This window comes from Sylvia atricapilla, chromosome 1, assembly GCF_009819655.1.
Source record: "Sylvia atricapilla isolate bSylAtr1 chromosome 1, bSylAtr1.pri, whole genome shotgun sequence".
NCBI lineage: Eukaryota > Metazoa > Chordata > Aves > Passeriformes > Sylviidae > Sylvia > Sylvia atricapilla.
In genome coordinates, this window is record NC_089140.1 from 119,057,508 (window position 1) to 119,070,874 (window position 13,367).

General features: G+C 42.1%; 1 protein-coding gene and 1 long non-coding RNA gene across 2 annotated transcripts in view; one reads left to right on the top strand and one right to left on the bottom strand.

Moving 5' to 3' along the window:
* Positions 1–1,684: 1,684 nt before the first annotated feature.
* LOC136370811 (uncharacterized) lies at positions 1,685–3,219 on the bottom strand. The gene is made up of 2 exons (XR_010745240.1): positions 2,851–3,219; positions 1,685–2,722 (listed from the first exon to the last, which is right to left on the bottom strand). It is a non-coding gene; the product is annotated as an uncharacterized lncRNA (long non-coding RNA).
* Positions 3,220–3,539: 320 nt separating this feature from the next.
* The window catches only part of C1H8orf34 (chromosome 1 C8orf34 homolog), a 148,558-nt gene continuing 138,730 nt past the window's right edge, over positions 3,540–13,367 (top strand). Inside the window, exon 1 of the mRNA XM_066332160.1 lies at positions 3,540–3,980. Within this exon, the coding sequence (XP_066188257.1) occupies positions 3,912–3,980 (69 nt within the window). The 5' untranslated portion in view covers positions 3,540–3,911. The remainder of the gene's footprint in view (positions 3,981–13,367) is intronic.

Consider the following 13,367-nt stretch of genomic DNA (forward strand, 5'->3'; position numbering starts at 1 on the left):
TTCTGCTACACAGTGGCAGCTCTGACTCCTGAAGAACACCTTTGCGTATGAAGCCTGGGTAACTTAACTCTGGCAATGATGAATGGGTACTGCAACTAACTGCAACTTTGAAAATTCAGTGCTCAGCATTGGAACTGCAGCAAACTTATTCCTGAAAAATGGATGGCAGGACTGAAATCATGCAGAATACTATGGAATTATTTAATGGGTCCCTACTCTAGCAAAGTCTTTGAACTGAGTAAGTCAAAACAGAAACGACCTATCAAAAAATGCACACTGTTCTCTTGAAGAAAAGAGTGAAAGGTGAGAAACCCACCAACACGCAATGGTAAGAGGCAGGGAGCTCAGATATCACAGGCACAGACACAGGATAAGAACTGAATAGAGTGTGGTCATGAGCATCTTAAAATTAACCCTGTTCTTTTAACTCTTTCTCCTTGTTTTTGGGAATCTCATTTGTGAGGTGAATATATTTTAAATTTGAGATACTTTTCATTTTTGATGCCTGTGTGCAAGTGCTTTCAGTCATTTCTGTTATTGCAGTTCACTGCTGAGTGCTCTGTAGATATGCATGCTGTATACTGCTCCTGAAAGAAAAATACCCATGAAATGAAACCAGGACCATGCAAAGAGCAATATAGAGACTATATTTTATTACTTAGGTTGTAAAGTAATTTAGCGTTCAGTTGCTCATACAGAAAGGTTGCTGAAAGTAATAAAAATTCAGGCATGCCTAAACCAGTAATTTTAATCCAAGAGATATTTTTCCTTTAGTATTGAGATAAAAGTTAATTTTAGAAGACTGTATTAATACCAGTTTTAAAACCTCAAAATATCTTAATTAAAATTTAAAAATCCTTTTCTCCTAACAACTAAGAGGACAGCAGAGACATATCCAACTTCCTATGTTTATTTGCAAATCACATGGATTTATTGATTGCTATCTTGGTGTGGCATGTCTTAAGTCTAGCAACAGTTTTTGTGCTTTTTTGGAAAAAAAGAGGAAAGAGTGGCATCAGTGAAGTTCCTTTTCCTCTTATACCATGTCACTCAGCCCGGGTTCTCTGCAGGAGACGCCTGAACTCCCATATTTTAGCACTCAAAAGGCTTTACTGTCAGGGAACTGCTGAAGACCTTCAACTAGGTAACAGTAGCATAAAGCTCTCGGTAAGGAACTGTGTTCATGCCTCCCTAAAGTACCTAATCCATATCAAAGTATAACCTGTCACTTAAATCTCATGGGAGCTGTGGGGGTTACAAGATGTGTCTGTTTAGAAAGTTAATTCTGCATTTGGCCTTGGAAGCTTTCCCAGCCACAGCAGAACTGCCACTGTGCCTCCCAAGCCAACTGGAAAATCTAGATAATATGTCTGGATGAGAATTAAGAGAAGGAAAAATGGTCCAGGGAAAAAGGAAGCAAAAACGACAATGGGCACCAAAAAAACCCAGCATCCTTGGTAGATATTCAAAGGTCATCTGGACATAATGCTGGGCAACGAGCTGTGAGTGATTCTGCTGTAGTAGGGGGCTTGGACCAGTCCTTTTCAACCTCAACCATTCTGTGATTCAGTGGGAAAAATGAAAAAAGAAACCAAAACACAGAAATCCTCAAAACACTGAGGTTTTAACAGTGAGATCTTGGTATCTATCTATCTAACTGTATAATATGCAACCATAGACAGTTATCTTTAAAACCTCCTTTAATAAATTCTCTTTTCTATTAGTATTGCTGAGAGTCTTGTTTCTTTTCTTCAGTCCTCTTCCTGGTCTACACAGAGCAGCGAGAGTTTGCAGGTCCTGATACAGCCACATCCAAGCAGGTCTGGAAGTGCTGCTACTTTGAGAAATCAGGCTGTCTAAGGCTATAGAAACATGTGTTCTCATTTTTGCATCATGGGAAGGGGCATCATTTTACAAAGTAGGAGACTTTTATTTATTAGAGCAATCTGGGTTCTGGTGAGATTTATGAAATTTTACAAACATCCTCATCTGATAGGAATCATTAGAGCCACTGTAGAGAACCTGCATCACTGGCAATTACCCTTATGAAAGTATGATCCTCATTAGGCTGATTAAACTAGCTTAGCACCATATTATTTAAGTGGCACCAGGCAGTACTTTGCTGAAGAAGATACACTAAAACTCAGATGATATGAATTTTAGAAGACTACCCACTAAGAATCGAAATAAAAAAAAAATGTGCCATTTTTAAGTAACTACTATGGAAACAAAGACTGCCTCAGTAAGACTGGGATGAGCACATTCCAGCAAACCATCAAAGAATTCTCCAGGCTATTGCTTACACTACAGGATACACTGCAAGCTCTTTGTAATACACTTACACCTGACCTCCTTCTAGGTAGAAGCATGAGGTTTAGGTCAGTACGGAGGACTTTGAAGTCAAACAGTCAATGGCTGTGGTAGGAGAACTCAGGATCTTTTGACTCCTGACAAAATTCATCCCTTTCTTTAGCGGTTCCTGTATCAGGAGATGCTTGTACTCTTGCATTTGAAGAACACTGCTTGATTGAGAACAGGCAGCCTGATTCAGCAGATGTGTTAAATGTTCCCAATAGTCTTCAAAGCTGTTTTGTCTCTTTAAAAAAAATCCCTATTAATTTTTTTTATTTTTTACCGAACAGGTTAATGTTAGTACAGCAGAATCAGTTAGTGCAAAACAGAAGTGTGAAGCCCCAAGAAGCATGTTTTTGTTTGTTTTTCTCTAAAGAGAGAGAGGGAGAGGGAAAAAAAAAAAAGGCAGCAAAAGCTGGTTATGATCCTGCTTCCAGAAATGGTGGGATACTAATTACTTGAAGTGAAGACAGAATAAATACTGGTTCTTTGATGTACCCATTAACTCACTACTCTCGGAAGCCAGCTGAATATTTCTTATTTCTATTGCTCCATGGCGTTTTGGCAGAGCGCCCTTGGCTGCTTACTGGAACTCAACACAACCTGCGACCAGGATGCACCTGCATAGCTACTCCAATTATTCCACTAAGATGCTCATTGTACCTAACTGAGAATTTCACTGGCATCATAAGAAAGGTGGCATTTTAAGATTTAAAGATAATTTAAACAGAAATTAAGGAAAAGAGCTGTCCGTAGTCCTCGCAACCCCCTTCTCTGCTGGCAGCGCGACTCGTTTCACTCCTCCGCGACCTTCCCCCCGCTGAAGTTTTCGCGTGCGGCTCAGGTGCCTCTCTCCGGGCGGCCCGCGGCGCTCACGCCCGCCCGGGGCACCGGAGCCAGGCGGGGCCCCGCAAAAGCCGGCGGGGAGGGAGGGAGGGCCGCGGCTCCGCCGGGGGCAAGCCCGTCCCCGGGCGGGCAGGGGAGCGGCGGAGGCAGAGCAGCCCCCGCCTCCCGCCCGCTCTCCTCCCCCTTCCCCCGCTCCCGCCTTTTGTGCGCCGAGCCCGGGCGGCAAGGGGCGCCGGCGGCCGCCGAGCTGACAGCAGCCCCCGGAGCTGACAGCAGCCCGCGGCTCTCGGCTCGGCAGCGGCGCTGTGGCGAGGGCGGCAGCGTGAGCCGCGGCCGCTCCCGTCACCAAGGCGCTGCCTGGCACAGAAACACAGACAGAGACGGACTGACAGACACACGCAGCGCGGAGCGGCGCGGGCTCGGGGGCCGCCTTTGCGGCTCCTCTCCTCCCTGCACCATGCTCCGCTCCAGGCAGCGCCCGCCCGCTGCTCCCTGAGGGCAGCCAGCCCCGCGCCCGGCTAAGCGGGCGACCGGCACCCGGCTCCCCGCCCCCAGTTACCTGAGTTAGCTCCGTCCCGGGCACTTCGGCAGCGCCTCCGCCCTCTCCCGCTGTGGCAGCCCTTGTGCAGCGGGGGAGCGAGCCGCCAGCAGCCGGAGGGACTGCAGCCGCCGCCGGGGGAGACGAGCTCAAACCCCCGCCCCCGGAGCTCTTCATGGCGTCTCACCAGCAGACCAGGATCCAAGCCTACCTGGAGAAGAATAAGATCGGTCCCCTCTTCGAGGTAAGGTGCTGTCTCGCCGGCCAGCTCCTCCGCGGTGGGGGCGGGGGTGTCCCCACGATGGCCGCGGCCCCCCGCGCAGCCCCGGTGAACGCAGGGGAGGGGATGAGTTTGAGGCGCTGCTTGGGCAGTGCCGGCACCCCTCGCCCCGTCCTGCCGCCCCGCACCACGCCTGTGCCCTCGTGTCCCTCCTCCACGCCCCTCCGAGCGCCGGAGCTCCGCGCAGCCCTCCCTTCCCTGCTGTCCCGAGGGTGAGCCCCGCTTCCTCGCCCCGCCGCGGACGCGCCGCCCCTCTGCTTCGCACGATCCCGCGCGGGTCGTCAAACAGGTGCCCCTGCGCCCTCCCGCCCGCGGGCCGAGTCCCCGGGGCCGCGCCCGCCACGCCGCTGCCTCGCCCCGGCGGCCGCGGGACAGCGGCCCGGCCCCGCCGTCCGGCCACGGGGAGCCGCGCTCCCACCGCGCACCCGCCGTGCGCCGCGAGCGGAGGCGGCGCTTCCGAGCCCCCCGGCTCCAGGGCGGCAGCGCCGGGCACCGAGCAGCGGGCAGCGGGCGCCGAGCAGCGGGCGCCGAGCAGCGGGCAGCGGGCGCCGGGCAGCGGGCACCGGGCAGCGGCCACCGGGCGCGGCACGGCCCGCGGCGAGCCCCGAGGCGCTGCCCCTCCGTGACCGGCCGGCGGTGAGGGACAGGTGGGTGCCTCCCACCGGGAAACACACCCTCTGCGCCGAGCGCTCGGAAAGAAGTCTGTCCTGCGAAAAGTCCGTGTCGGTGGTGTTTTCTGAAATTTTTATCTGCAGTTACACACCGTGGTTTTGCTACAGATTTTCCGTTTCCTTACAACGATGCGCTTGCAGGGATTTGTAGATGCACAGATGTGCATATTTTACTATTTCAGTACATAAGCTGTGAATACTTGGAATTTGAAAGGGTACTAGAGCAATCGTGATTATTACCGTTTTATCATCCTGTTTCTCATGCAGTTCTAAACATCCGAATGCGCATATATTATGCACTGCTCTCTGGCAGTATTATCACAAGGCACAAGTCTCCCTTTTTCAGTATTTAACTTGTTCTCAGTCAAGCTTACTCTGTGTGAAATCTCTTTTATTCCGGTGTGGTGGATGTTTCATCTTCAGTGTATATTTTACCATCCGTCCCCCCTCCGTGTAAGAAAGGTTCAAATTTTGTTAGAAAATTATTCTTAAATGGTCAATTTTTATGTTTTTTTGTGAGTATAGGCAGTTGAAATAGACTGTGCTGGTTCAAGTGCTAGCAGTGTTAGATATTTTTATTTTGCAATAAATAACGCCCCATTTGATGGAACAGTAACTGGGTACTAGGGAACAGCAGGTGATTTTAGTTAAGGAATTCACATAAGATTCTGTTCAATCAGCTGTGTTGCTAGGTCTGTGTTCATAACTTGTTTATTTCAATGGGAATTCAGTGTTTGGGGGTTGTTCAAGAGTTAGGCCCTTGATAACTCTAATTTTCTTCTAAACTTCCTTAACCCCTTGGTTTGCACATTAAAATTCAAGCGTACTACTTGACATCTCTGTTCTGAGTCACTGTGTTTTAACCTAGTTTCTTTGTAGTATGAGATGCATGTCTCTATTTGGATTCTTGCAGGATGTTAGAGTTATCAATAGCGGAGCAAAAGCTTAAGGAGTTGTATTTGTTTCAGCATTTCATGTATCACTACATATTTCAGTAATCATTGTAATGTAGGAATTTCATTGTGATAGAAAGAATGTGAAAGGCTCTTGCATAACTGTGCAGGCTGCCTACAGGTTCTCAGTGCACTCCTGTATACCAGGAAGACTCTCGGCGTGAAATCCACTTCAACCTGAACCCTAGTGACTGGTTTTAAGATCTAGGGTTATGGCATTCCTGCAGCTGTTTACAGTTATTTTAATCCATTACACTGGGAGGAGGAAGATCGTAATTCTTATCTCCTCTGTTTCCTGATTGGCCATTTAAAATCCACTTACATACTTAATTTTTTGATGTACTTTTTGTTCTCAATAGTTTATTGAAGATCTGCAACCTGTGCTTCATCTTGTAGTCCTTAGAAGAAGGACAGGTATTTGAAGTTCATGGAAATTGATCAACAACTATGCATGGATGAATCTTGCACTCTATACTAGTACTCCTATTAGATGTGCTTTGTGGTGGTTCAGGAATTCCATGTGTTCGCAGTCAGATATAGTCACTAACACCTCAGTTTGTCGTGTGTCTGAAAGTTCTGACACATTGCAAAAGGAGACCTGTGCTTCGTCTTTCATCCAGGAACAGCTATTTCTGTTTTGGATGCTAATCAACCATCACTTGTTATGGATGACAGTCATAATTGTTTTTTTTTTAGGGAGTACTAATTTCCTAATACCAACTCAGAACAGAGTGGACTTGGATTCAGTTTTCCCCAGTGTTATTTGCTGAGCAGGTTGTGGATGTAATTGCTCAATATATGCTTCAAGTCAACATTTTAGGGAGTGCAGGAAATCCTACTGCGTAGCTGAGGGCAGTCACAGGAAAGAAGAACATGGAGAGAGGACCTGTGAGCTTTCTGAGATGAAGCAGGGATAGTGATGCATAAACAGATTGTATTTCATACTTGCATAATCAGAGACCAAGAGTGACTTTACACCATTGATTTTAGACAATTGCAGAGGCACGGAATGCTGATGGATGGAACAGTTGGTGGTGTACTGAAGGTGAAGTACAATTACCCTACATTACAGTTAAGAGCAGTAGTTGCTCTTGCTGGCAGGTCATTGTGTTCTAGTTGCTTGCAGTTATCCTGGTTGTGTCTGATTTCTCCCTTCTGTCCTGTATTTGTGGCCTTCTGTTACAGTGGTTAGGAATTTTTGTACTTCATTAACCAGCAGTACCTACTTAAGAGCATCTTTGCTGAAGTTTTGTGTAGTTTGACACTTGAATTACCTTCCTGATTTGTGTGGAAGAGTTCAAGAGAAGTGCTAACACATGAGATGCAGGAAGACCTTAAGCTCTGCCTTGGTTAGAAAGTTTTTCTTCTCTATGAAGAAACATGGAGAGTAACCTCCTGGAGAAAGAATTAATGAGCTTAAGCTGACTCAGCAGGCATTGGTTTTCTACTGACTACCAGGATCTGTTAGCACATAGTAGGAAGCCCTATGCACTAAGCTGTGAATGGTTATTCAGCACAGATTCACTTGATTCCAAACATTTTTACAAGGTAAATTCTTATTTATGGGTTAGCGGTGGGAAGGAAGGTGGGTGGGAATTACTGTGTATATCTGAGACTGTGTCAATTTTGAGATTTAAGACTGGTTGCAAAACAGCTTCAATACTGCAGCCTCATTTTCCCTTTTGAATGTATGTCCCCAGGTCATGGCTTTTCAAAACTGTTATTTCTCTGCTATTTCATCTTTCAGATGCCCAAGATTTTTGCAGGTAAGACCTCTGTAACTCAGCTTCTAAATGCCCTGGGGCATGCTGTTAGTGCTGACAGTAAGGTCTTAAGTTAGCCCCTTATATTCTGCCAGGTTTCATGGCCATCTTTACCCTATTCTGTGTAGGTTTTGTGTGTTGTGGGTTTCTTTTATTTTTTTTGTTTTGCTTTTGGAAGCTTAGTCATTTTTCTAAGGTGAGAGATTTTTGGCATCTGAGAATACTGTGGTTAGACAATGAGTTTAGATTTGAGGAATGCCCTTTAGAAATGCCTCTTTTCTGTGATTTTTGTGGTAACACATACCATAGCACTACCTGATTTTTTTTTTTAGATTATATTTTTTTCACATTAACTTGGAATGTAACAAGAATTCTAAAAATGAATTATTTCTGTGATGAAGCTTCACTGTTGTTTTTTTTTCCATCTTTCTAAAATGTGAACAGGAGGTATGTGCCTAAAATTGGCTGGGACAGAGTATTCAGAATCAAGCACCCACTCATTTCTGTCTGAGTGAAGTATTGACCCACTTTGCATTTCAAGCATCCAATCCAACAAGTTCTTTTTGTGTGCTAATAATCTCAATGAATAATCCTGCTGTCTGTATCCATACATCTATTCCTCTGTAAGACTGGATCTCTTTTGCATCCAGTTGTGTTTTCATTTGGGCAACCTGACAGTTAGTTTCTGTGAATATGAAAGCTGGATCAGCATTCTTAAGAACAGATTGCAATAAATCTTAAAGAGCTCTGAGATAAATTTAGTGTTTTGGAATTTTTTTATTTCTAGAGCTGCAGCTAAAAAGCATAGAGCAGGTACGTTGTTGTTATGCAAACCCAAGTCCTGTAATTTCTTTGAGTTATAAAAAGCCAGAATAACTGTTCTCAAAATAAACATGCCAAACCCATAGTTCCCTAAGTTTTTTTTTTCTCCAAGTAATGTGGTATTAGAACTGTAATTTTTATTTCAAACAACATAAAGGCTTCAAAATAGCTCAAACAACATAAAGGCTTCATAATAGCACCCTTAGCTTTTTTTTTTTTTTTTCTTCCATTTAGCAGACATAATTACTGAAACAATTACAATGGGATTTTTTTTTTTTTTTAATCCATGGTGATTTTTCTTTCCCCAAATGAAATAGCATTATTGGTATGTCTAATTAACCAGTTCAAAATTTCTGACACTGTAAAACTATGTTTTAAATTGCAGTATCTGCAATTTGAATGATAGAGATGCCCTCAAAGAATTATTTTCTTTTGAGGTTTCTCAGATAAAATTTTATTTTATTTTTGTATTATACTTAATGGGTTAGAGTCTGTTGCTAGCATGAAAGGGTCTGTATTATGGATTGCACAAATGTCTTTAGTGAAGCATTTCATTTCAAGCAGCTAGATGGAGCCTTTGAAAGGCTGAGTTTTTCGGTACTTAGACACAAGGATGGTTTTAGACACTAACTTTAGTGACATTGTTTCAGCCTGGCAGTTCCTGTTGCAGGGAAGCCAGTATTAGCTGTTTTTCAAAGGATGTGTGGAAACCAGCAGTGATCTAGAAATGCTGCAGTCTTACTCAGGAGTGGGTAGGGAATCACATTTAAGTTCTAATTCTTATTTTTGTTGGTGCCTGTTACAGTAGGACATTTTTGTAGCCTTAATGTGCACTGAAGTCAAAGACCTAAGGGTAATGTAAGTTAAAGGTAAAAATAGTTGTAGAGATGTCCTTTGCATTTTGTAAAATTCATCATATATTCTCATAGTTGCCTTAGATAAAGTTATCCTTAAGGGAAAACAAGTGAAAGGCCCTAATTAAAACTACAGGCGCGCTCTTTTCCATTAACAAATTCTTCCATGAGCAATGGCTTTATGCTTTTTACTTGGCTTTTGTGGTGACCAGCAAGATGCAAATGTCAGAAATTTCCCAGTGGTTGAGGCAGTCATAATTCTACTCTCCTGTGTAATCTAATATTAAGAAAAAAATGTTCCTGAATGAAGAAAATTACATTGTTCTTGCTACCTGACTAGTTAATCTCTCAGCATTTAAAAGGAGTTGCATTTTTGTGATTTTACTCCTCTGGGAATTTGTCTGAAGTTAGTTGATGACTTTAAAAGTATATTGGAAAAAAGACAGTGAAAGAGACCATAGATTACAGGTATGGACTTGTGTGGCTAAGAACATAGATAGTAGCCACATAAACCTTGTTTCCATAATGGCAAAATTATTACTTGCCTGAAATGGAAAATTGGGCACTCTTAATTGCTTTTGAAAAAAAAAATTGGCAACAGACACAGAAAAAAAAAAATCCATGTAGTAGTTAAATTGGAATAATTGTATTTAAATATGGAATGATAAGGTGAAAGTATCATAACAGCATCCTTTTGTTACATTAATGTTTTTAAACTCTCAAAATGACAATTATTTTGTTTCCTGAGGAGGAGAGCAGAAGGCTTATATAACCATCTTGCATCAAAAAATACCTGGGAAAATGAGAAGTAGTTCTCAATTGAGTTGCTCTCATCATCATGTGCCAGCAAAGCCTTTCTGCTCAATGGTAAGGTATAAAGCTAACAGATAATACATTGAATTTTTCCTGGCAACCTGTCTAATAATTAATCATTCTAGATCAAAATAAGCCCGTTACTACTGGCCTTATTTCTTTATGTTTTATAAAGTATCTTCAAAGTTTTGGATTACATTGACAGTGTTGAAGTAAGTTCTTCAGTTGTTTTGTTTCTTTTGATTAATCCAGTAATTTTTTTGGTACAACAGATCAATGTGAAGTAGCAAATATAAAGTAAAATACTTTAATGGTTTTAACTCAGCCTGTTGTTTTTTTCTAACATGTTCTTTGCTGTCACTTATCTATGCTTTTCCAAGTGGGCTTGTTGCTATTCCGGGGTCAGCACAGTCTCAGCCTTCTGTTTTTTCAGGAGCTTCTAGGAGGGAAGGGAGTAGCTAGTACCTTAACCAGCATTTCTGCCACATGTGATGTGCTATTTTACTGTTCTGGAGCAAGTGGATTTCTTAATTATCTGCTTTATCATGGCATTGACTGAAAAGAAACACCTAGACAGACACCTGTTATTGGATGTTACTTAATTTAAAAGTGTCGCTTAGTAAATGGAAGCTAGAAACATGGTATTTAAATTGAGTTAGAAGCATGATATTTGAGAGTATTTTAACATCATGTTCTTTTACAATTTGCCTCTTATTTTGAATGTCTAATCAATATTATTTCCTTTTTTTCCCAATTTCTTTTATTCTCACTTGTGTCTTTCCATTTGTGTTATTTATGCAAATTAAGAAGTTGGGACTAATTTTTCATTTTCATTTGTCTAGTGATTATTCAGGATTTTTTCGTACAGTGATTTTTAATATATATTTTTAAAATCTGGTGATATTTTATTTTTCCGGGAAAGCATATGTGCTTTTGTATGAGTGAGGAGGGATAGAGAGACTTTTTAACCTATTGGCTACAAGAGGTGGCTGGAAATATTTTTATGTTCACCAACTTTTGGAACAAACACAATCCAGACACTTTAGTGTCTGTAATTACTCAGAAAAAAATGAGGTGTTACTTGCTGTATTGGCTATTATCCCCCTTGCACAGATGTGCTTTTTCTCCTGAGAAATGTCATACAAACTGTGAAGTATGACAGATGGACAGGTTCTGTGTTAAGAGTCTTCTCTGCCTGAAACCATAAGACATAGTTAAAAACCAGTGAAAGCAAGAACATTTTCAAGAACAATTGTTAGGAAACCCTTGGCCTCCTGACTAAGGCAGTGGGCTGTCTCACACATTACTACACATTACTAAAGGCGGTGAAAATCAGCACACAGCTGATAAGAGAAGCAAAGATTACAGATTTTCATCCTAGGACACAGGTAAAAAGCATGATCACATGAAATGCACACCTATGCCTTTGCCAAGACAACACAACATCCAAATCTGCTTTTAGTATGGAGGATAATATCCTTTTAAAAAGCTTGCTACAGTCATGCTTTAAAATGGCCTTAACTTTTATGTCAGGTCCCATATGCTGTGCTGTGTCAGTTCTCCTTTGTCTACTCAGTTTCACTGAATACTTATTTTTAGTTCCATCTATAAATGTTCAGGCAGAATCATTTGGCTGCGGTTATGATACCCCTCTGGTTTTGCTCTTCTGTTGATCTGGGCAGTTTTCTTCGCTTATTCACATAAAACTCAAGTAGTTATCTTTGCCTTTAAACAGGGAGTTTCCAATGAAACACCTCAGATTTTGGGATATATATAGTGTACATAGCACTATGAGAAGATGTGTTACAGTTATGAGAAATACACATTCAAAATGTGCATTGCCTGTGATAAATAGAAGGCTATTTTAGCCTTCTATTAGGCTAAAATAATTAGCCACCTCTTACAAAATTTCTGTTCATACAGATAGTCAAAACTTTTAATTGTTTATTTGTGTGAAACATCCTTTCTCCTTCCTAATTTTCCAGCTCCTTGCAATATGCAATAAATGAAATCACTCTATTCATAAACCATATTTCTCTATAGTATCTGGTACAATATACTTATACAATAGCTCTTTTGTTGGCTTTTGTAGGAGCTGCTTTCTGGGGCAGGAATTGTTGGAGTTTGGGTCTTTCAACTGTGTTGGAGCCTTTTTAATTGAATCTTTCCTTCTCTCATAGTTTGTTTTACTCCAGACACACTGATGGTTTAGTATTCAGGACTATGGGTTATGAGGCTGATCTAATAGCCAGTTGCTGCAGGTCTTGTTCATCTTCATTTCTGGCTGCACATTCCCAGTGTCCTTGTTCCAGAACTGGTGGTTGTGTCACATTACTGTTACCCAGTTTAGGAATATGAAATAGAAGAAAATGAAGTCTACAAAGAAGTGAAAGCTGTTCGGTAGGCTGAGTTCAGTGGGTCACCACATAGTTTGAGGACTGTGACACTGACTTGGGAGAGGAAATGTAGGTGGTAGGTGGGCTGAGGGTAAAGGAAGGGAGGGAAGGACAACTGCTTTTCTTTTTGCAAGCTACTAGTTGGGCATAAGAGATCTGCAAAGCTTGTGTGCTTATTAGCTTCATATGGATCTTGTCTTTTAAAGGTGCAGTTCCTCATAGGTTGGGGGAATATCATGGAGCCCAGTTGATTCTGTGAAGGAGCAGAAGAGGGAATTGAATAATTAGGGAGAACAGCTGAACAAATTAGGAGGAAACAGACCATATGAATACACTGAGCATGAGAGTGAGAAAGGATAGGAAATGGGAGGGGATGGGATGAAAAACGTTAATGCTATATTGTTAGCATGTTCTTTTTCTTTTCTATTTTATTTTTTATAATCTTAATCCCTACTGTCAAATGGTTACCTGCAATCTGTACTTTGTTTTTTTTAAAGAAAGGTTCTAGTGCTGGTGGTTGCTGAGAGTATAACCAAAGAGAGAGAAAGACAGAGGAAATACAAGAAAATATAATTTATTATGTAAAGATTATATAGTAAGGAGTATGTATATTTTGCAGGGTCTGACTACACCTCTAGTACTTGATCTTGGATATATTACTTAGGCATGGATTTGCCAGAGAGTTAAAGGCATCTTTAGCACCACTATTAACACTGGCTCCTGTGCCATGAACTCCTTCATTACGAAGGAGCTACCCTTTAATTCGATATTTGTGTGAGTGGAGAGGTAAATGGATGATTGTGAAATATTCCTCTGGTCAGGTATCTATATAAAAAAAAGGAATTCTGAATGATCATAAGTTCCATGTTCCTTTTGGTGCCCTAGTGCAGAAAAGCTGCTCTGTGTTGTTGATAGCAGAATTCATCCTAGAAGCCTAAATAAGTGGAAGCAATCTCTTACGGAGACATGAGAGATGGTTTGTAGAATCTGGAGACGTGAGAGATGGTTCATAGAACTGAAAAGGAAGGGTAGTTTCAGCTGTACGTGACCTTTGAAGAGAGCCTATGGAAGCAATTATG